The 24,450-nt window shown below is 39.4% G+C and overlaps 1 protein-coding gene across 2 annotated transcripts in view; it reads right to left on the reverse strand.

Annotated features, from left to right (window-relative positions):
• Positions 1-24,450, reverse strand: part of LOC127424328 (protein patched homolog 1-like) — a 108,064-nt gene that overhangs the window by 17,956 nt on the left and 65,658 nt on the right. Inside the window, exons 13-21 of one of the 2 annotated variants that reach the window (XM_051669401.1) lie at positions 23,349-23,467; positions 19,320-19,821; positions 18,302-18,611; positions 15,284-15,426; positions 11,135-11,318; positions 7,585-7,865; positions 1,424-1,561; positions 927-1,069; positions 74-285 (exon numbers count right to left, since the gene is read on the reverse strand). In XM_051669401.1, the coding sequence (XP_051525361.1) occupies positions 261-285; positions 927-1,069; positions 1,424-1,561; positions 7,585-7,865; positions 11,135-11,318; positions 15,284-15,426; positions 18,302-18,611; positions 19,320-19,821; positions 23,349-23,467 (1,845 nt within the window). In that variant the 3' untranslated portion in view covers positions 74-260. Of the gene's footprint in view, positions 1-73; positions 286-926; positions 1,070-1,423; positions 1,562-7,584; positions 7,866-11,134; positions 11,319-15,283; positions 15,427-18,301; positions 18,612-19,319; positions 19,822-23,348; positions 23,468-24,450 lie in introns of those variants that run through there. The other variant, XM_051669400.1, reaches the window with a different exon arrangement.

Genomic DNA, 24,450 nt, shown 5'->3' on the forward strand with positions numbered 1-24,450 from the left:
ACATACCACTTTCTAAAACATCCATGATTCAGCTTGAATGATTTTAATTTCAATGCAATAATAGTCTCAATACCACTCCAAGAAACAATAAATGACGGTATCTGTTTGAACTCACAGACACTCATCTGTGCATACTAAAAGGACATAAAATATAAAGGAATTACAATGTAACTGATTTAGATCCTCAAAGTAGCTGTGTGTATCACTCCTCATTTCCACTCTTTGACCTGCGACAAAATAACCCCAGACCCTCTCTGCGCTCAGCTCGTAAATGTCTTTGCAGGGCTGTAGGAAAAAAACAGACATTACAGCAAACATAGGAGAGCCTCCAGCTCTATGAAGACAGAAGGGAAAGATACAGTATGTGCTCAAGAAGAACGAGAGGGATGTGAGGGAGGTACAATATTGGGCAGGACTGAAAAGAAAGGTAGGGGAAAGACTTAAAAGGGTCATATTTTTATCCCATATTTTATTCTTATCATTAGTTGTTCGGTTATTTAGAATTTTCTTTTTCCATTTTGGTGTTTAGGAATGTCCTACTTTTAGTGCCAACAGAATGAGCTCAACACAATACATAGCTTCAAAATATCATCTTTTTGGACTGGAGAGGAAGTTTTGATTTCTGAAATTATGTTTCTGGATGCAAGTACAATCTGTTTACATAGTACAATGAACTCTTATCTCAAAAGATCAAGATCAAGGCCAATTCTATTTCTCATGATATGAGAAAGCGGAAAATGATCTTTTAGATCTGTTATTATAGTTCTAAGAGCATACTAACATTGTCAGAAATTACAATGATAGCACATTTTTGGAGTATTACATCATGTTAATTATAATCCAGTTCTAAAGCTAACCCATGACTATATTAAATGGTCTGAAACCTAAACAGAAGGGGTTTCTGAGTAAAAGTTTGCTGTCCTTACCTGACTATGAAGTCAAACTCTGACCCTGCCAACATCAGGACTCCCAGCAAGGTGGAGAATGCTCCGTCCAGCACTGGGGCAAACATGTGCTCAAGTGCCAGCACTGCTCGCTTGTTCCTGTCACCAATGGCCGTAAGAAACGCCTGTGATGAGAACATTATATCTATGATCAGTATGCATCAGTATGAATCATACAAACAAATGGATATCCACTTATTATCATCTTTTTTCTTTCTTATTTATTTTTTTTTTGCATTTATTTTGCCTCCTTTGCAGCTGATATAAAAGCTGAAGTGTGTAATTTCTGTGCCACTAGCATCATCAAATGGAACTGCAACAATAATGATTGTTTTCAAACAGGTTTCCTGAACACTCCCACAGTTGTGTGAGTACTGCCACTTTAACATATTAAAAATTATCACTTTAGCTTTAAAACAACAATCCACCACAGGAAGCCCAGCTCTGATCAGATCCTGATCTCCTATCAATGGACTTACCAGTGCCACATGGACGGTGAATTCCACACCGATGCCAACAGAGGCAATGAGGATGACGACGGGCACAGCGCTGAGCTTGATGCCAATCAACCCCATCATGCCAAACAGCTCCACCGTCATCAGAGACAGCACCAAAACCTGCAGGAGACCACCACCAAATATTAAATCATCATCTTAGATCCTTCTAAAAATGAAGCTGCCATACTTTCCATGCTTAAGCAATAAGATACAAGAGGCAGTGCTATGTTGTGAATATACTGTAGTTTTGGCTAAATATATATAAGGATGGGTAAGGAGGATGCGGGAACCAGCTGAACAGTCAACATAAATGTTTAATGATATAAATGAACTTAAAACAACATAAAACATAAATGAACAGACACACATGCAATGCGGAAACGTGCATCTCTCTCTCTCTCTCTCTCTCTCAAACTGGCGCCTCCAGCTCCCCTTTATCTCGCACTCCCACTGATCAGCTTATTCAGCGCTGGCCATGCATCATCGTGGCCCGGCCACGCCCTCCTCTTCGTCACAGCTATATTTACAATATAGCATGGCCTTGAATGCCTTGTTGCTTTTATAGAACAGACACTATGTAGGGCTCCAGAATAAAATTTTAGAGCGGTAGCACCGGTGCCACCAAGTTCTACAGATGTTGCACCTGAGTTAGTGGCACGGGGGCCATATCATTTTTTTTTTTTTTATATTTGTCCATATAAATGAACATTATATGGATAAAAACGAATAACAATAAAAATAAGTACATTTCCAATAAAAATGCACATTTTGTACCATTGAAATGCCCACTTGACAGTAAAGCGTTGATTTTGAAATTTTTATAACTTTACTGATATTACAAAAGTAATCTGTAAAACGTTAACACCTTTTTTATGTTGGTCTAAATTAAAATACTCTGACAGCAGGAATGAGTTAGAAATACTTTATCGGTTTCCTTTCAACAGGATCTTCAAAATATAGTCACCTGAAGACAAACAAAACATTTTTAAAATCAGTTTTAAACCAGTTTTTAACTTGACTTAAATGCTAAAACATCAAGATTACAGCATGAAAAATGGACATCATATTTTGCACTCTGAGCTATTACTATGCAGTGTATTTTGGCATATTTACCAATCAGCATCCAGAAAACTATACATTTGATAAATTCAGGTACAGGTAGGGTTAGACAGGTTTAGGTCAGATAAAGCGCAGTGGGAAATGTGGGAAAATATCTGCTCCAAAGCAGGCCTTTTTATGACAGATAGTTTCAAACAAAGCTGAACTTGGACAAGGAACTGGTTAAAGTTAGGGCTGCCCCCGACCAAAGATTTTCATAGTCAACTAGTAGTTGTTAGTTTAAGCCATTAGTCGACTAGTTGTCGCACGTTTATAATATTAATTAAATTACTTAAATATATATATTTTGGGGGGGCATCAGAAAATGGTTTGAGTTCCAGGGCTGAGAAAGAATGTTATAAGTAACATTACTAACACTGTTCTACATTACAGAGAAATACTAAACCGTAATAATGAGCCATTAAAATATACATTTTACAAGTGCACACACGAAGCGAGCCGCAGTGACACCGGCAAAAGTGGTAATGATTCTGAATGTGTCGGAAAAACCAGCAAGGAGACTGTCTGAACATTTTGTTAATTTATAGAGAGAAATGCACATTAGGGTTGTGCCGACAGACGATGATCTCGGGACCGACGATGGTCAGAGTGATCGCCAATAGATGCCTTTGACAACGTCAAGACGAAAAGCTGTCTATGCGCATGTATGACACGCTGTTTGTACGGCGGCGTGCAGTCTCGTGGAACACGCTTATGTAAAAGGTTCTCACTCTTTGTTTCTGTCTTCTGATTTTTTTTTATTTTTGCAAGAACAGTATCGTTTATGAGTGCTGCAAATGACATCTCGGCTCAGGAGGTGCTTTGAGTTCAGTTCACTTTATTTCCACAAAGCAGTTCATTGTGACCACAACTCTGCAGCCTATAGCCTACATCTGTGATTGAAACATAAAATAATACAAAAACACGTTCACCTGGAACCATGATTTATATTTCAGTGATTATTATCATCATTATAATTATTATTTTTACATTTATAATTGTTTTTATGTCTTCATTTGTGTAAGTAATTTTCCGCCTGCATGTTTAGACGGATACTTGCCTGATGGTAAATGGAAAGGTGTGTGTATATATATATATATATATATATATATATATATATATATATATATATATATTATTATTTTATCACTTTATTATTTTAATTGCTTTTTCATTTCATTTGGAGTGCAATTTGAATTTAGAAATGTATTTTGATTTAAGTTTTTCATTTTTTAAATAAATTAGTTTAATTTTCAATGCAAATCACTAAAACAAGAATATTCACCAATCCCTCAGCCCGGGGGTTGCTGATGTAATTGGATATTGCAATATATATATATATATATATATATATATATATATCGTGAAGGAGGGAACAAAACGAGTTTATTCACACACATGATGTATTTTCACAGACAACAAAATACCCATTACCCGAGAATGCACAGACGAAGTTGGTTCTTTGCCAGAGAGATGTTGACAACTGTTGTAAAACCATCTTTCAAAAAGTTGAACAACACACATTTTAATTGCACAATTTTTTTTTTCCAGTTTCATTTGAATTTTTGGTTAAAATAAATAACAAATAAAGTTCAAAGTTTAAAATCAAGGTGTCTTGCTTTATTGTGTAGGCTTAACCCTAACCCTGCTTAATGAAAATTACCCCATAATACCACCTAGCATCCAATCAGCGGTAATACCAGTGTTCGTCGGTTTCCTGTGGAGCTTTTCTGCGATCAACCGACCAATCAAAACTTGGTCGACCAAGACTCTTCTCATCGACTAATGTTTGGCTGACTATCAGGGGGCAGCCCTAGTAAAGTAAGTGCCATAATCAGCTGATGAGTCTTGGGTTACTGGGGGGCCCTGCTGGACACTTTTGTCCGTACCGTGTGCAAATGCGAGATAAAGGGGTGTAACTTAACTTTTCCGGTTAGTCTGATAGAAAGACTTTGCAATGGCAAAATAGGGGCAAGAACTTCCTGTTCAATACAAAACCAGGGAGGTGCTTTCTTAGGTGGAAGCGACCAAAGGGCAAAATGTCTAAGACCGAATGCATAATAATAAAACAAAATCTTGGGTAGGCCTAGCCCACCTTTGTAAATCGGCCTGTGTAACTTATTGAAGTGTAATCGGGGATGCTTACCATTCTAAATGAAGGACTTCGCTATGCTATCAAATTGCTTGAAATAAGAGAGGGGGACATCTACAGGGAGAGACTGTAACAGGTAGTTGAATTTTGGAATACAAATCATTTTAATAACATTAACCTTCCCAATCGGGGCCTGGGTAGCTCAGCGAATAAGACGTGTAACCTCGTGGTCGCTATAATGTGGTTCTCGCTCTCGGTGGAGCGCGTGGTGAGTTGTGCGTGGATGCCGTGTAGAATAGCTGGGGGGCCCTGCTGCCTTTAAAGAGGGATGAAGAGGACAGGGGAATAGAGAGAGGGCCAACAGAGAGGAGTCTGGGGGTGGGGTAGCATGGCGGAAGTGGGGAACATATGGAGTTTAAGGGGGCCGCTGGTGGTCTGGGACAAAAGTGAAATGGTAAAAGCTAAAGCAGGGCTATAACTTTTCCTTTCATGTGTCCAGTAAAGCAAAACGATGAAGCCTCTATACTGTCAGACAGGGTTAGATCACTCAGATGGCTTAAACACGGGGCCTAATAAAACCAAAACCACTGTAGAGCGGCAAATGGAGTGTGGGAAAGAAAGTTATGCCTTGCCCATGCACACAAGAATGATATAATGATACATATACATACATTTCAGCAGAAAAAGCAGGTCTATTTTATATAGGGAGTGATGTAGTTGCTGTGGTAACCTCTTATTTCCACATTTATTTTAGAGAAATGTCTCAAAAAGCCTCTCATAGTCTAAACAAACTGGCTCTGACAGAATAAGATAAACACAAAGCGTAGGGCTGTAAAAACAAGGCTTCTTTTCAGTTATTCCTGCCTGCCCTCCCCTGCCTTGCTCTATGACATTCACTTTTAATTACTTCCAGACCTTCTGTACATCACAGTCCATCACTGCAGAATGATAAGGAAGTAGATATGAATGGATAAAGAATTTTAGTGAAAGGGTAAAAAATGCTCATCCTTTTCTATAAGAAATGTTTTAAAAAATATATTACATTACATTTTGAAAATGTCAAACTGAGCTTAAACCTTTGATGCATAAATTATTTCCTCATAAATGAAAAAATCTTTTCACTAAGTTTCTTTTCACTTTGAAAACAAGAATACAAGTCTCATGTCCGGTCTTTTATATATAATGTATTTTGAGAGAGTTATACATTTCTATTCACCCCAGATATGTATGAATTATTTCATCATAAATTTAAAAAAAAAAAAAAAAATGTTTCTTTTCACTTCGAAAACAAAAATACAAGTCTCATATCTGGTCTTTTTTAAATAAAATATTTTGAGAGAGTTACACATCTATCCATTGTGATAATGGTATTTTTTTTTTCTTCGATTTTCTCCCCTTTTTCTCCCCAATTTGGAATGCCCAATTCCCAATGTGTTCTAAGTCCTCGTGGTGGCGTATTGATCCGGGTGGCAGAGGACGAATCCCAGTTGCCTCCGCATCTGAGACTGTCAATCCACGCATCTTATCACGTGGCTTGTTGAGCACGTTACCGTGGAGACATAGTGCGTGTGGAGGCTTCATGCCATTCTCCATGGCATCCACACACAACTCACCACACGCTCCACCGAGCTCGAACCAGATTATAGCAACCATGAGGAGGTTACCCCATGTGACTCTACCCTTCCTAGCAACCGGGCCAAATTGGTTGCTTAGGAATCCTGGTTGGAGTCACTCAGCATGCCCTGGATTCGAACTCATGACTCCAGGGGTGGTAGTCAGCGTCTTTACTCGCTGAGCTACCCAAGCCCCGATAATGGTATTGGTAAATATTTCAGAGGTATTTGGTGCATCACCACTTTTATCAGCCTTTTTTATGTTGTCACACATAAAATCACAATGACATATAAAGAGGACAGTCATATAGAATTGTAATTACGGGTCAAATGTCAGGGTGTGATCAGGTCTGTGGTGGTGATTTGGATATAATCAATCAAACCTTGAATGGTTAAAAATGTTTTTGTTTTTTTTCTCCCCTTTACTCCCCAATTTGGAATGCTCAATTCCCAATGCGCTGTAAGTTCTCGCGGTGGCGTAGTGACTTGCCTCATTCCGGGTGGTGGAGGAAGAATCTCAGTTGCCTCCACGTCTGAGACCGTCAATCTGCGCATCTAATCACGTGGCTTGTTGAGCGTGTTGCTGTGGAGACATAGTGCTTGTGGAGGCTTCACGCTATTCTCCATGGTATCCAAGCACAACTCACCATGCGTCCCACCGAGAGCAAGAACCCCATGTGATTCTACCCTCTCTTGCAACCGGGCCAATTTTGGTTGCTTAGGAGACCTGGCTGGAGTCATTCAGCACACCCTGGATTCAAACTCGTGACTCCAGGGGTGGTAGTCAGCATCTTTACTCGCTAAGCTACCCAGGCCCCCCATAATGGGTTTTTAAGAACTGTACACTGTAGTGCACTTCATGCATCAAAGGGTTAAAATTACATATTAGACCCTAAATGCGTCTGTAGCATTTACATTCATATATCCAACCATATCACTTTAGGCCTATTCAAACCAAGTCCGATGTAACTAAACAACACAAAAGCATAAATTATCTGCAGATATAACTATTCACAACAAGTTGGACCCTAGATATTCTTCATTCTCTAAAAAAATGTATGGATCCCTAAACATATTGTTCGGCATGTGAACAATTAAAAAAATAATCTAGCCTTAAAAAAAACCCCAAAAAAACAAAACAAAACAATAAGATTATATTTTTTATTTAGTGTGTACGAGTTCATAGAGTTGAATAATTTTAGCAATGCATATTTTTTTGTGTTGAAAATGTTGACTCTGCATTTACTATACTTATGGAATACTGTATATGGTAAACAGAGCTAAATATGGGAGAAAAATGCTTGTAAACTAAAACCTGAAAGATTTTAAAGTGTACTCACTATGATTCCAGCAGTCCAGGGGTTAAGCAGGAAAACGGCACACACCAGAAAGGTGCAAGCCAGCACAACGCTGATGGAGAGCAGAAGCCAATGACGCAGGCCTACATACTGCTCCCAAAAGAGGAAGGGGTAGCCGTTCGGGTAGCTGGGCAGATCCTGACGACTGTAGTTGCTGCAGATGGCGCGGACGCTCTCGATGGCCTCCACGAACTGTGGCGTCTCGCGAAGTCCGTTGAGGTAGAAGGGGAACTGTGCATATTCTATGGGCTCAGCGGCAGGAACTACAGATGTAAAATGCAAGATGCCATTGAAGATTGCTTTTCTCTCTTTATGGTCACTCACAACTAATTAAAAGTGCTTGCAAGGAAGCACTACACTGAAATATACTGTATCAAACCTTCTTGATAGTGTTTTTTTTTTAAACCTCTAGACCCAAGTAATTATTTGAGCCTGAACTGTTTAATGTACAGTCTCTTCACAAACATTGCTTTGTAGATACTGTACCTCCGGTCGACATCATTTTAGTTTGGGTTAACATTATACCTTTTTGGAAATTTAAGAATTAATTTCAGAAAAATCTCCCACTGACTTGCATTGTCTATCAACAGCATATGTTCAGCATTTGAAATGTAACCTGCAGTGATGATGACGTCATAATATTTGCATATTGAATTCCGACTGGTCATCTTTCTTACATTTATTTACATACTGAATTGTGATTGCTCTTGTCTTCCTTACATATATTTAACCATTTATTGCCATCTTTACGCTGCTCATGTGTTGATTCTTGTACACAGCCAACAGAAAACCAGATCTGAAGAGCTGAATATAATGACAACGACAAAGTGGCTCTGATGCGGCATTACATTGACACATACAAAGATTACCTAAAACATTATTATTTTATTGCCTTGAAAGCACTGATAGCTCCAGCCTATCTAGTTTAGATATGGGCCTACTCTTGTTTTTGTGCTCCTTATAAATTAGATTATTGTTCCTTAGCTTGACTTTAACAAGAACATGTTACATGATCCGCCGCTCTTATCGAGTCATACTTAGCATTAAGGGCGTCAGGTGTTCCAGAGGTGACAGACCTATTAAACACAACGTTTCTTTACTGCCCCAGGATGAAAAGATGCCAAACTATCAGCTATCAAATCTCGACAGGCAGTTGAGTGTCAATCCTAACAGTGATCTACTGTAATTACTCTGTCAAAAATCTATGCTATAGTACTTCACCATCCTTTACAGAACGAACACACACAGACAATGATGAAATTCATACTGACAGTTATCACCTGTCAGCAAAGCTTCTGTGCACTGCAGGGCTTTCAACAGCAGGCCTGGAATGACTCATCACTATGGCTACTGGACTCGGATAAGCGGCATGTCTTAAAACCACAAATAAAATCACAAGAATGTGACCCAGAACGACTAGCGCTCCAGAGGTGTGTGTGAGAGCGAGTCTGTGTAGGGCGTGTGGGTGTGGAAGGGAGGGAATAGCGGAGTGTGTGTTCCAGTGCCTGAAGGGGTCATGCAGGACCACTTGCTAAACATGCTTTTGCCCCATTATAATCTCCACTATAAATTTCCATTAGGATGGGAGTTGGACGTCTGCCAGCCTTTGCTAACTGTTTCAGCTTGTTATCCAGTCGCTTTTCCCCAAGCGCCCTCTGTGTTTTGCCCGGTGCTACCGTTACCTTTAAAATTACGATTAGAAATCAAATAAATACATTTCCTCTAATCACTGTCTGAACTTAGTAAATAACACACAAGTCATTCGGTTTTGGAAAAGCTGTTTTAAAGTTGACTATTACCAACCAAACAAAAATAGTTTTGTAACCAGGCCCAGAAGGAATCTGCATGCACAAAACTCAGCAGATAGCTCTGCAGATTTTCGCAGAATTGCAACACTGGTCATTCACAGAAGTTCTACACATTCTCCACCCCTTCCATTTTAATTAAATATTTTGGCTCATTTATTGCTTTCAGCAATCAATAAGAGTATAGTACTCATCACCACTTAACACATTTTACTTTGTTTAAATCCCTTCTCTAGAATTCAGAAGATTTTTCCTCAAAATATACACAGAATATGATAAAAAAAAAAAGCTTGTAACTCAATTGCAACATCAAAATGTTTCGTTAAAGCCACTTTTCCATCATTGGGACAAACGGTTACAATTGCTGAACCCTGCCATTCTGTACCAATCCAGGCTTGTTGACATAGCTACATGGCCATGACTTTCTTTCTTCACCAGAACACATTTAACAAAAAATAGAAAAATATCTCAGCTCAGTAAGTCCTTAAAATGCAAGTGAATGGAGATTTCTCTTTTGAAGCTCCAAAAATCACAGACAGTCAGCATGATACAACTTCAGTGGTTAAATTAATGTCTTATAAAGTGATACGATCACTTTTGGTGGGAAAAAATATCAATATTTAAGTACTTTTTAACTATAAACCATCGCTTCTGTTAGGTTTCATGAGAAGGTGGAGTCCAAGAGGTCTCTCGTGTGACATTTTCGTGTTGCCATGATACCGATGTAAAATCACATTCTCCACTCGGTTGAGACATCCAGGATAAGCACACAAACGCACCACTGTGAGTAAAGAAACAGAATACTGTACTGTACTGTACTGTACGGTGTTCCTCCTTCTCACTTGTAAACAGCACTGATCTTCCGGCTGTGACGCATTTGACTCAGTTCTCGTGTGTTTCAAATGCCAATGCAATTATGTCACACACACATACTGCAGAACAGAAGCATAATTTAGAGTTAAAAATAGTACTTAAATATTGATCTTTTTCACAACAAAAGCAATCGTGTCACTTTAGAAGACATTAATTTAACAGCTGCTGTCGTATGGATGATGTTTATGCTGATGACGTTTATGCTGACTGTCTGTGATTTTTGAAGCCTCAGAAGAGAAATCTCCATTCACTTGCATTTTAAGGACCTACTGAGCTGAGATATTTCTCTATTTTTCTTCAAATGTTTTTTGGTGAAGAAAGAAAGTCATACACACCTGGGATATCATCAGGGTGAGTAAATAATGAGAGAATTTTCATTTTTGGGTGAATTATCCCTTTAAGGTCAAAACGCCCCCCAAAGATCACATCCGAGTACCGCCCCAGTTATGGGGGTGTTATTCCATTGTGGTGAGACATCAGGCATAGAATGGACTGACTGGGCAAGTGACCAATCATCACTAAAGTCATACCACCAGCACAGTTCTTTGTCCTGTGTACGGTTAGCAAACTATGCTTAGAATTCTGGGCGGGGAATGGTTTGTTATTGAAACGTACCAAACCGAACTGTGCTCAAATGGAAATGCTACGTACCGTTACTTGCCGTGCTCAGAGCTGCTCAGCCCGAATATTTAGAGTATTAACAGCCTTCCACAATATACTTGACAATAGGGCTGCGCTGACAAAATCATACATCAATATAATCGCAATTATTTTTCTCACAATATTTGAGATGTATTGAATTGTGTATGTATGGCCACTTGGTCTGGTGATCAAATGAGATGGAATGTACTCACTGTTGAGTCTGCTGACAGCAATGGAGTCGCTCCTGTCATGGAGCCACTCTGGAGGATGTGGGCGGATGTTGGCCTGGGATGCAGCATAGGCCACAGGGTCATTGCTCACCCAGGCAGATAAATAAATGTAGAAGGGGTTTGGGTTGATGATTCCATCTGCGTCCACCAACCGTCGTCTGGTTAGCTGGAGATAAAAATAAAATGTAACTTTAACAAATAGTAACAAATTTCACCTCACAGTTTGTCCACTGAATGCTAACAGCAACCATGACGAAAACAGGTCAACAGGTTCTAAAAAGCTTTTTATGTGTTCAAATACTTTTTGGGGCCACTCTATGTATGTGAGTATTGAGAATGGCCACCAGCATTGCTAACATTTCTAAATGCTTAGCTTCACACCTAACGCTCAGCTAGCTACCTCCTTTGAAGGTAAAGCCATTATGGCATCACACACAATGCCATATGTGTTTCTCAAGAAAATAAATCTAAAGGCTCTCAGTCAGGAGTTGGGGGTCAGTATGTACATGAGTGTGTGTGTGTGTGTGTGTGTGTGTGTGTGTGTGTGTGTGTGTGTGTTTGAGGGGGGTCAGGGTGTGTGGTTGAAATAGAGGTTGAGTGAGAGAAAAATTGCTTGAGTTAGTGTAACAATAAAAAAATTGGCCGGAGTCCCTGAGCACGTCTGTGTGCAGTTAACCTTGCTGTTAACACTGGAGGAAATGCCACCCAGCAAATGGAGGAGAGCTATAAAAATAAAACAACATCTGTACAAATGTTGCAAACACTTGCTTCTCCTGACTCCTATAGATACCTAGAATGCTGGCGCCACAGACGGTTCCTGCCATGACAAAAAAAAAAAAAAAAAAAATGTTTGCAATAGTAGCTGTAGTATGACCTAAAAAGGCAACTCAAAAATGTGTAAAATAAAAATTGTCAGACAACCTGAATTTTAGGTAATTTAGAAAACAAAAACGATATTATTATCACAGTTCGCACACCTTTTGACCAATGAATTTCAACTATATCTCCAGTAATTTGTAAATAATGTATAACAATATTTTAAAAATCATTTAATTAGGTATTACACTCATAAAGAGCAATTTCTAGCTGGTGAAATATTTTATAGCCAAGCACTAGAAAAATCCAGTTTCACTTTAGAAATATTCCCGTCATTTATGATGTCTGGATAAGGATTTTTCAAAATAATTGTATACGTAATACACTCACAAAGAGCAATTTCTAGCCATTATTATTATTTTTTTGTTAATCGGCCAAGAATAACTAGAAAAATCTAGATTCAAGATAGATTCAAGAGAGATATAGTCCAATGACTTGTACAGTCATTTGTGATATCTGAAGTACTTTTGCATGACATGTTTTGATTTACTTCATTTCCATATCTTTTCCATTCTTATAAATCACTATTTTAAAATTCCTCCATATTACAAGGTTTTCCATGTCAGAGGGAACCCTGTAGTGTAGTCTGCACATGAGTTTTACATTGACCAGAAAGAGGGAGGCACCATGTGATTACCACCTCTATAGCCACTAGAAAAGGGGACATGGCAGCAGTTCCAAGAGAAAAAGGAAAAAGGAGAGAAAAAAGCAGACTTGGATTCCAAAGACCTGGATTGCATTAAGCAGCAGGATGCGCAACAACTGTATGTCTTCAAGCTGTCACGGGAAGCACACAGTGCAAAGCTGGCGGCCTTCTGGACCACTGTCGCCCCTCTTGCCTCACAGGCAGAGGAAATGACATCACAGGGCCGCACACCAACACACATCGGCTGGCTTTTCTTGCCTATTTTGCTGGCAATAGTTCAACGCAATAATGACCACTTGAAAACAACAAAACCATAATTTCTGGTCCTTAATGCCCACTGCCAATTCATCAACACAGTGACACTTTCTCAAGCACACACACACACACACACACACACACACACACACACACACACACACACACACACACACACACACACACTCGCAGTGCTCTGCTCCACACCTCCCCACCCTTTAGCTCCTCTGGCATGCAGTATGCTTTGTACTTTTCATATATTTGCTCTCCTCTTGCCTGACATTTCATGCTGGGTAGCAACTGGAAACCGTTAATGTGTTAACCTGTTATATTTTTTGCCGATGTGATGGTGTGTGTGTGTGCGTGTGTAGAGGTTTCTTATTGACAAGGCCCCTCTGAAGAAGTCTTGAAAAGGTTGTACAGTCTGAGCTTTAGGCCTGCAGCAAGAAAGCGGAACAAATGGTTTAAATGAAGACTTAATTGCTTTTTCAGAGGCCAGTTGCGGCCCCATCGAGAGCTTTAAATTCCTGTGCTTGGTAAAGCAGTCAGAGAGAGAGAGAGAGAGAAACAGAGAAATGATAATGAGGACAGATACATTCAGAAGCCAGGTGTGGTTGTTATGCATATTTATAAACACTGATTCTAAATACAAATGTCAATTCAAGGACCCCTGCATCACCCCTAGAATTACACAAAAACAAGGGACTCATTCACTCCATCAGGCATTAACAGGAAAAGGCCACACATATAATAAAAAGATAAAATTCAAATGTTCACACACTGGAGGTTAATTTCAAACTTTTTCCCTTTAGTAGCAGACAAAAATGTTAAAAGGAAAAAATAAAATAATATTAAGTAAGTACATAAAGTAGGGTTTTGCATTCAGTTTTTAAAGGTAAGATGTGTAATCTTTTTTTAATGCACTTTTTCCAAACCCATTTTATATTGCCAATACATCTATGAGCCATTTGTGGGAGGAATTCCCTAATAAAAACAACAAATGTATCTTGTATTTCCATGAGACTTGTAGGATGAGCAATAAGCACATAGCTTTATGGAATCCTCCTTACTGATTGGTCAATCACGGCATCCTGTCATCAAATAGTTTTGTACAATGACTGCTATATCATGAAGAAGATAATCCCAGAAAATATTTTTTCCTACATAGCTGTGCTAGATTCATGTCCCTCGTATCGTTCCATGATCTCACATAATAAAATAATTTCAACTCAAATTAATATTTAATGTCTAGTTATTTAAAGGGATAGTTCACCCAAAAATGAAAATTTTCTAATTATTTACTCACCCTCATGAAATCCAAGGTGTGTGACTTTCTTTCTTCACCAGAACATATTTGAAGAAAAATAGAAAAATATCTTAGCTCAGTAGGTCCTTAAAATTTCTCTTTTGAAGCTACAAAAATCACAGACAGTCAGCATAAATATCATTCATATGTCAGCTGTTAAATTAATGCCTTCTAAAGTGATACAATCAATATTTAAGTACTTTTTAACTCAAAATAATCACTTCCGGTCAGCAGAGGTATGTGCATGTGACGTAATCGCGTTAACCGAAGCACGTGCAAAACACCCGTAAGAGCAGCACTGATTACAACTGAGTAGGAGGAACGCTGTACAGAAGCTTTGTTGGTTTTGGTTTAGATCTGTATTTGTATCTGTTTTTTTACTCACAATGGTGCGTTTGTGTGCTTATCCTGGATGTCTAAACTGAGAGAACGTGAGATTACACATGTAACATGCCGATGCGAATGTGTCATACGAGAGCTTACCGCAAGCGATGGTTTATAGTTAAAAAGTACTTAAATATTTTATTTTTTCGCACCATAAGCGATCATATCACTTTAGAAGACATTAATTTAACCACTGGAGTCGTATGGATGACGTTTATGCTGACTGTCTGTGATTTTTGGAGCTTTAAACCTCTGATCACCATCCACTTGCTTTTTAAGGACCTACTGAGCTGAGATATTTTTCTATTTTTCTTCAAATGTGTTCTGGTGAAGAAAGAAATTCATACACATTTGGGATATCATGAGGGTGAGTAATTGATGAGAGAATTAAAATTTTTGGGTGAACTATCCCTTTAAGTACAGTGTGTACTCATGTACAGTTAGCTGATCATTATCACAAAATAAGCCGCCATATGGTGATCACAACCCTGATGCAAAATTTTACATAAGTGTCAATATGTGGGAGCTTTTATTTTTGAATACATTGCCATAGAGACTGGCTCTAGGGCTGACATCACATGACAGTGAAAACTGAATCCACGTTACCTTTGCAATGCATCTGATCATGCTAGTTGTAAAGTATCAAGTCAGGTGGGTTTCTTACCAGGTTGATGTTTACTGGCTTTTCTCTGCGGCCGGTCTGCACTAGGAGTTTGTAGGCCAGGACTCCATCATCAGAACCATTCCTGTAGTTCCCCTGAGTAATCCGACCTTCCCTCCAGTCCCTATCGAATGCCTCCTGCAGACCTGTCGAGACACACAAACAGCACAAGGCATTTAGAGACACTTCAGCTGATTACTTCAATTTAACAGATTAGTCACAGGCAAAATGGTGTCTGCTGTTTTTTCCTCTGTATTTCTATACTAACCCTGCAAAAAAAAAAAAAAAAAAAGACCAATTCATGAGCATGAATTTTCATGTTGGTCCAGACTGGTTTTTGCTAGTTTGGTGCTGGTCTAGCTGGTGGATCAGCAAAACCATGCTGTTTACCGGCAAAATATGCTGGTCAACCAGACTAGCCTTTCTAGTAAAGGTGGTTGACCAGCTGGGGAAGAACATTAAAAACACACCATACACTGTAACGCTGGTCTTATCAACAGGAACTATTTTATTATTATTTTATTACTAGCCAAAAATTTACTTTTATGACTTCTGTCTGTGGGCAATGGCCCTGAAATTGTTTTGAAGACTTTGTTCAGTAGGTTATCCCAGTAGGATACTTTGTATCAGTAGGTTGTTCAGTAGGTATAAACAATGTTTAACCTAACCTCTATTCTCAGTCATCCCTCGCTCGCTCCCTCTCTCCAATTGTCCATTTCTGGGACACATTGTTTTCTATCTCCTTCGCCTCACTGTCTGTGACCAATTTGTTGGGCAATTTCAAATCATAATATTAAAGACAGCTCTCTCCACCCTCTTTGGAACAGCTTTTACTGTAATATCCACACACATATGCCTACATGAAAACATGCAAAGAGACGTTGCTGCTTGCGGCCAATGAAAATGCGTGATTCAATAAGGTCGCTGAAAGAATCAAATAAAAGGAGGTAAATAAAAAACACCAATGATGTTTCAGTTTCTGGTTGGCTGAGCTGACTGTGAAGTCTCTACATGCCACCCAAAAGGAGTTACTGGACAGAAGTTGTTTGAAGACAGGTATGCCATTAGAGGAGCTGTGTGTGTGTGTGTGTGTGTGTGTGAGAGAGAGAGAGAGAGAGAGAGAGAGAGAGAAATAGAGCAAAACAGTGCTTGCTTTTGAATTCGGCCCGTCTGGTATTAGATACGACATTCCGAGCACTCGACACATGGATTTCGTGGAATGAAGCCACTGTGAAGGAGGCCACAAGGAGAAAGCTGTTGCAGGGACATGCCCTGTATCTCTCCATCTTGTTTTGTTTTCACTCTCACCTTAACTGCATTTTTTTTTTAACCACCAAGAATGGGAATAGTAAGGAATTTAATGATTGTGGAACCGATTCCACTTTTCAACGGTTCTAAGGTTTCGGTCCCATAACAATTACATAGATGATTTGTTTTAGTGCTTGAAGAATTATTGATGCTAACTATATGCTTAACAAACATAATAAAACAAAAGCAATACTACTATTTGGTAACATCTATTTTTAAAACTCTGTACTGAATGTGTATCTTTAACCACACTTTGTTATATGAACAACCCATCAGTAATCAAACTGATGCACATAACACAGTCCTCAGATCATTTGTAGTTAGATATGATGAAAATGATGATTCAGTTCCGTGAATACGTCAAGAACGACTCTGAATGATTTATTAGGTAAGTGAGTCATTAGACTGATTCCAAGTGATAACTTGTGATTTAAATACATTCATTAAAAGAACCAGATCATAAGAGTCAGTTCAATCTACAGTGGCAAATTTGACTACTGTTTACTGGTCCTGCTGTATAATAAATTGGATAATAAAATGGAAAAACGTCTTGTTTATTTCGTTTCTTTGTATTATTTTGTGACATCTGCTCACAAATCTGTCTGCATCGGTGGAAGAATATATATTTAAAAAAATGGAACTGAAAATCATTCAGTTTAAGTGTCCTTTTAAAAATAAAAATAAAACATTTCTAATAATAAGAACTGGTTATCAGCAGAGCCTATTTAGACAGAGCACTGATATTAAAATGAATGGTAAAAATTAGAAAGCCCAATATGGCGGATGTAGAAAAGGAAGTCCCACCTAACAGGTAAAAGAACCAATCACCTTCTAGAAACAGACATCGGCAGTCAGTCTACTCGAAAATGTACATGTGCATTAGCTGGAACAGCCTGAAAAAGTGTATTTTATTTATTTATTTATTTATTTTTTCGTGATCTGAGCTAAAGAAGCACAATTTATGATACCACTGTTGTCAGATTTTACTGCTGATTTGAAATATGTTCTTTGATTGTAATCTTGACCAACCGTTTTGAAGATTTCAGTCTTTCCCCATTCAATTAGATAGGAGCTGCACTTTTATGCTGTCTGTATCCATACAAAATAACTGCCTGGGAGCGTTCCAAAGATGCACGCCGAGTAGACTGACTTGCCTTGAAATGGACTTAATTATCGGTTCCCAACTCTTAACACTCTCCCAGCCTTCCATTTATTTTTCACATTTTTACTCTGTTTTTAATCTCTCCACTTAAATCTCACTCTTGGATCATAATCTGTCTTGTTAAGCCATTCTATGACTTGCAGATTTGGAGGTTTAGCAGCATGATTGATGTTTGTGAGTAGCAGATGATCTGATGATGGCAAAAACTATGATTGATTCATCTCTTTGTTGATTTCCCAAACACACTGAGGCAGTGTCTGGAAATCAAGACAGTCTGTAAAATGTTGGACTAGATGAAACTCTTTATTACAATGGCAAACAGAATGCAGAAAACTAAGTGACAATCATGGGGTTGACAATTCACCCATCTGCGCTGGTGGGTAACTTGCATCATCCAGCTACCAGAGGGGCTTCTGTTTTCAAAGTTCTGTTTTAGATTTTGCTTTTGCATCTTGTAAGCAAGTCACTTAACAGCTCCTATTCAAAGGACAATCCCCCTGGGGTTAAATACATTGTTTAAGGCCAACTATTCTTAGATCTGGGTGTATTACCTTGAAGCCAGTCTCTGAAGTAATGCAGCCACATGCGTGGGAGCTGGCCGTTCTCCTCCCGCAGGACGTACTTCACAGTGCCAAAGCGTTGGTGCAGCTCATAAAGCTGAGGCTGGATCTGTGCATAGTCTGCTCGCTGGGTAACCACGTACATATTGTAGAAAGAAAAGTATCGGAACTGGGCGCGGATGAAATCGTATTCACCCGTCTCCCGAGGTACGATGTCAGTTAACTCCAAACCATCCCGGACGCGGGTGGTTCCATACAGACTGACCCCGAGCAATGCCAAAAAGAGTAAAATCACCACCACCTGGGAGAGCAAACAGAAATATGAGTCAGGGTTTGGCTGGAATTGAAGCTACTGATCTTTTTGAATCTTATGACTAAGCCCTGTTTGAGGTGTTTGTGATTTTCAGAAGGTCCTGACTCACAGAATAACACTTACACAACTGAATCAGATACTGTACATTGGGTTTCATTAACTGCCTGTCAATTGGCCCACAAGATTAGCTCATCGCTGGCATCAGTAATTCCACTTCTGATTTAATATGTGTGAGGTGTCAAAAGAGAAAGGATGAGCCTGCTTTGAATTACATACATGAGCTGGTTGTCTAGCTGGTTTAAAGTAGTAAAGTAATTGCACACCTTAAATCCAGAGGTGCATGGCACATACATAAAGAATGAAAAATAACTGCAAAAACTAATATCTGAATGCAAATGAAATTTTCTTGACTGACCGTGTATGTAAGAAGTGTTAAATGCTTATACAGTGTATAAGCTTCCTTGCATTATTCAAATTCTTTCAACTAATACATTGAGGGATGGTTATTAACCAATTAGATATGTGAAACAAGATTGCTACAACCTAAAAAACACATCTAAAACCAGCCTAATATGGTTTGCTGGTCTTAGCTGGTCTCGCAGCCTGACAAGCTGAAAAGTACCCGAAACCCCTCAGCCTTTTCCCCAACAGGAAGCTATTGAAAGGATATATTGACAAAGGCAATCTTACTCTCACCTTTGTTGTAGGCTGCAACAGAAACGGTGCATAGTGCTTCTCAGCAAATGAAGCAAACGTCCAGCGTGACCATGGTGGCTCCAGACAGCGTAAACTTGACTCTCCGAACTGAGAAAGCAGGTCTCGCGTGGAGCTCGCCCCATCTGGGCTCTGGTAGGATGCTGAATCTGAAGCTGCACCTCCTGTGGAAGGGCTGTTCCCTGGCGAGCTCCTCCAAAGTCCTGGGCCTGCACTGTTGCAGTTGTTGTTATTGTTGCGGTTGGAGTTTGGGGCAAAGGGTTGGACGGAGATGTGAGAATGGGGTTCGGCCGTGGTGTAGTAGGCCTGCGTTCTGGGGTCGTACTCGGTGCGCAGCTGCACAGTGGACTGCATGGTGATCTGGGTGTGTTGGGCGAAGCTGTGGCTGCTGTAGGAGGGTGGAGGGCTGTAGTGGCTGGAGTCAGCAGAAGAGTCGGCGTACGCCACCTGTGGATCCAGCTGGATCACACGGTTGGCACAAGGGCTAAAGGAAGAGACAATTTTATTTTTTAGAGAAGTATAATTTTTTACAATTAGCATATAAAATCCAATCCATTTGTTCCTATGCTTTTACTGTGTAAAAGTCTTAGGCACATTAGATGTTTTACAAAAACATTTGTCTTGAAGGAATAGTTCAACTAAAAATTACCGTTCTCTCAATTGCTCACCCTTATGTCATCTCAAACTCGTTTCCAGTGTAGACAGCATTATTGATTATAATGGGGTTCAATTGCTTTTGACGCTATGCGACGCACTGCTCGCGTCCGGTGTAGACAGGGTGTAAGACTTAATCTAAAAATAAATGGATGCTGTCTACACTGGAAATGTCCGTTGAGGCGTGTCTGTCGCACCAACAATAAATGGGTGTCACGTTCCAATTACGCTGCACGCACTGGCGCTACTACACAAATTAAATGGTTTAGAACGTTTGTGTTGACGCGTTCAGTGTAGACAGCATCAAGCTGATGCGACGTGTCGCGTCAACAGACGTGCCCGGTGTAGACAGGGTGTTGTGGATTACCTTTATGCTGCCTTTTTAATTTTTGGATCTTGAAATTTTGGTCACCATTTATTTATATTGTATGGACAATCAGACATCATATCTCCATTAAAATATCTTCGTCTGTTTTCTGCTGAAGAAAAAGTCATACAAGTTTGAGACAACGTTTTGGGTTAACTATTCCTTTAAGATGGTTATTTGACATCTTCTGTTTTAGTGTCTCAATAGGAAATATACATTTTAGATTTCCAAACATTCATTTTGCAAATAGAATAGAATTAGAAAAAGGAGTCTTGCAACAGATGGTATGGCTGCCACAGAGCCCGGATATCAACATCATTGAGTTTGGGATTACAGAGAAACAATCATTTGAAACAGCCTAAATACATAGAACTGTGGCAAGTTCTCCAAGATGCTTGAAACAACCTATAGTATCTGCCAACAACAGCCTTGAAAAACTGTGCACAAGTGTACCTAGGAGAATTGGTGCTGTTTTAAAGGCATTGGGTGGTCACACCAAATATTTAGCTTTTTAATGTTTACTGCATTATGTATGACATTAATTGATAAATAAAAATTATTCATGCCATTATTTTTGAAAACAATGTAACAATGAGTGAACATGATCCACCAACATTGCAGCCAGTCATGTAGTGTCACTATAACACAATACACAAGACACAGAAAACAAAATATGCACACTATGCACTATGCAGTTTAGGAATTATACACATACTGTACACACAATGGGCTTAATTTATTAAAGCAGAACAATGCAGCAGAACAATTTTTTTTTTGTGTAAATTGTTTAAACGCTCTGTCAAAGAGCCCACTCTCTCTAGTAAACAGTAACTCGTTACACATGAGCACTCATGTAAATACATGTAAATATGACCACAATCAGCTTTCCAGTCGAGAACAGTTAAAGTTGAGAGGTGATTGAGTGCTGGTGACTAAAAGCAAACGTTTCGACCAAGGTGAAAGTTTAAGCATCGGGTTTAATTTCCTGCAGGAGTTTGGGGGCATGACTAAGAAGGTAAAGTATGTGCCTGTAGCCCACTCTCTCTCTCTCTCTCTCTCTCTCTCTCTCTCTCTCTCTCTCTCTCTCTCTCTCTCTCTCTCTCTCTCTCTCTCTCTCTCTCTCTCTCTCTCTCTCTCTCTCTCTCTCTCTCTCTCTCTCTCTCTCTCATCAGACACCAAGAATGTCACAGCAAGCAGGAGATGCAACAGCATGTCTTATTTAAGGGCCCAGGGCCACAGACAGAGATAAACATCAACACACACTCAAACACACACATAAAGTTTGGCAGGTTGACACTTCATTGAGTTGCAGATATTGCACTCGGTATCATAATAGACCATTGTGTATATTATCCAAAATATCGAATGTGCTTACCTGCATGATCTTGAACACAAATTATGCTTCATAGTCAGACAACATACACCAATCAGCCACAACATTAAAACCACCTACCTAATATTGTGTAGGTCCCCCTCATGCCGCCAAAACAGCGCCAACCCGCAACTCATAATAGCATTCTGAGATTATATACTTCTCACCACAATTGTACAGAGCGGTTATCTGACTTTGTTACCGTAGACTTTGTCAGTTCGAACCAATCTGGCCATTTTCTGTTGACCTCTCTCATCATCAAGGCATTTCCGTCCACAGAACTGCTGCTCATTGGATATTTTTTGTTTTTGGCACCATTCTGAGAAAATTCTAGAGACTGTTGTGTGCGAAAATACCAAGAGATCAGCAGTTACAGAAATACTCAAACCAGCCCATCTGGCACCAATAATCATGCCATGGTCCAAATCACTGAGATCAAAGTTTTCCCCCATTCTGATGGTTGATGTGAACATTAACTTAAGTTCTTGACCCATATCTGCATGATTTTATGCTCTGCACTGCTGCCATACGATTGGCTGATTAGATAATCATATGGATGATTGTTGGTGCCAGACGGGCTGGTTTGAGTACTTCTGTAACTGCTGATCTCCTGGGATTTTCACAAACAACAGTCCCTAGAATTTACTCCGAATGGTGCCAAAAACAAAAAACAGTCTGTGAGTGGCAGTTCTGTGGACAAAAATGCCTTGTTGATGCGAGAGGTCAACAGAGAATGGCCTGAATGGTTCAAACTGACAAAGTCTATGGTAACTCAGATAACCACTCTGTACAATTGTGGTGAGAAGAATATCATCTCAGAAAGGTATTCTAAGATGCGGGTTGGTGCTGTTTTTGGTGGCACAAGGGGGACCTACACAATATTAGGCAGGTGGTTTTAATGTTGTGGCTGATCGGTGTATATGGTCATGAAGACGCATTAAATTACTTTTCTGTATCAGATTAAAGTCATAAACGGTTTAAGCAAAAAAAAAGTTTGGCGCACACAGATTTTTGCCTATTACCCTGATTTCACATTGCAAGTAAACACCTGTAACGGTGTTCTTAACGGCTTATCCAATGTGCACATTGACGAGTGTCGTGTGCATGACTGGTTAAGTTTGGATGTCAAAAGCAGAAAATAATACTAAGCTCATTCTTGATAGTAATCAGTGCACTGGTGTGCATGTAAATGCTCATTTTGAAAAACATATTCAGATTCTGGTCAAATAATGTGAAGTATGTGTGTTTACAAAATTGTCCCTAAAATGTAAAAAATATATTCACTGAAAAATATTTAGTGTTTGTTAATAAAAAAAATTCTAAAAAAAAGTTTATTTGAAGGGAAGGGGCATAATTAGCTTTATATACAAACGATAAAAATATTTGGCAGTGTTTCCCAACCCTGGTTCTGGAGTATCATCTACACATTTTGGATGACTCCCTAATCTCAAACACCTGATTCAACTCAAAACTGCTTTTTGGGACAGGCTTCATGACCTAACTTAAGTGTGTCAAATAAGGGGATAACCAAAAAGTGCAGTGTTTGGGATACACCAGGACCAGGATTGGAAGACACTAATCTATTACTATCATTTAGATAGGTAAATGTGTGCAATACCTGACAAAGCAGCAGAAAATGTCGAAGCGTCTGTCCTCTCTGCGGTACAGGTCCATGCTGAGGATGGCAGGAAAGATAAGCAGCACCATAGCAAAGTTAAATACCACGACCACTGCCGCCTGACAAAGGATGAGAGAGTAAGCACACAACATGTTGAGCAGATATTCACACTTGCACAAAAGCAATCACACACAACAACACCCAAACAGCTATCCATGCACATCTGTGAAGGGTTTCTGCAAAAACCACAATGATCCCAACAAATTCAATTTTCAAACAATTATCCTCTTCAGAACGGATGAACCACAAATGAAAAACACCACCCGTACCACCCCGAATTTAATTTAGGCTCATGCAGTTTGAGAGAAAAACACTTATTGCTATCGAATTCATAATTCAATCCATACACTTCCATATGGATTGGATCTGAATTAATACAGTGAAACAAGCCTTCGGAACTGACTATGAACTCAAACTGAAGCGGGGCTGGTGCCCAACCTCATGAAAAGGAGTTTCAACAAACGTTCTAAGGCTAGATACGGCTCTCCTGATCTTGGGAAGCAGCCACCTTCCTTCAGAGCAGATACATCACAAGCTTACTAAAAGATCTCACTGAGCCAAGAGCTCCTAACCAAAATGAACGAGGGATTTGAAACACTTAATCCTGATTCATTCCATTGAAGCTAACAGAATAAAAATTGTGTGAAAGGGAAAAGCGGAAAGAGTTACTGGATGAAAGAAAGTGAAATGACAGTAAGAGGCAGAGGCAGATTGAAGCACGCCTGCCCTAGTTAGGGTGTATGTTTTATGGGTGGAAGTTGGAGCCATGTCAGACTGCCAGACCACCCAGACAGCAGCTCAGCCTGACAGAGCCAACACGCAATGAAAGACAGCAATGAGAGAGAGAGTGAGAGACAGTTCCCCCATCTCTTCACACGCATAGATACAAATCAAAACCTATAATAAATCGCAAAAATATTTAAATTTTTACATTTATGCATTTGGCAGAGGATTTTATCCAAACCGATCTCCAGTGCATTCAATGTATACATTTGATCAGTTTGTGTGTTCCCTGGGAGTCAAACCCATGATCTTGGCATTG

The sequence above is a fragment of the Myxocyprinus asiaticus genome, chromosome 33, assembly GCF_019703515.2.
Source record: "Myxocyprinus asiaticus isolate MX2 ecotype Aquarium Trade chromosome 33, UBuf_Myxa_2, whole genome shotgun sequence".
Lineage (NCBI taxonomy): Eukaryota > Metazoa > Chordata > Actinopteri > Cypriniformes > Catostomidae > Myxocyprinus > Myxocyprinus asiaticus.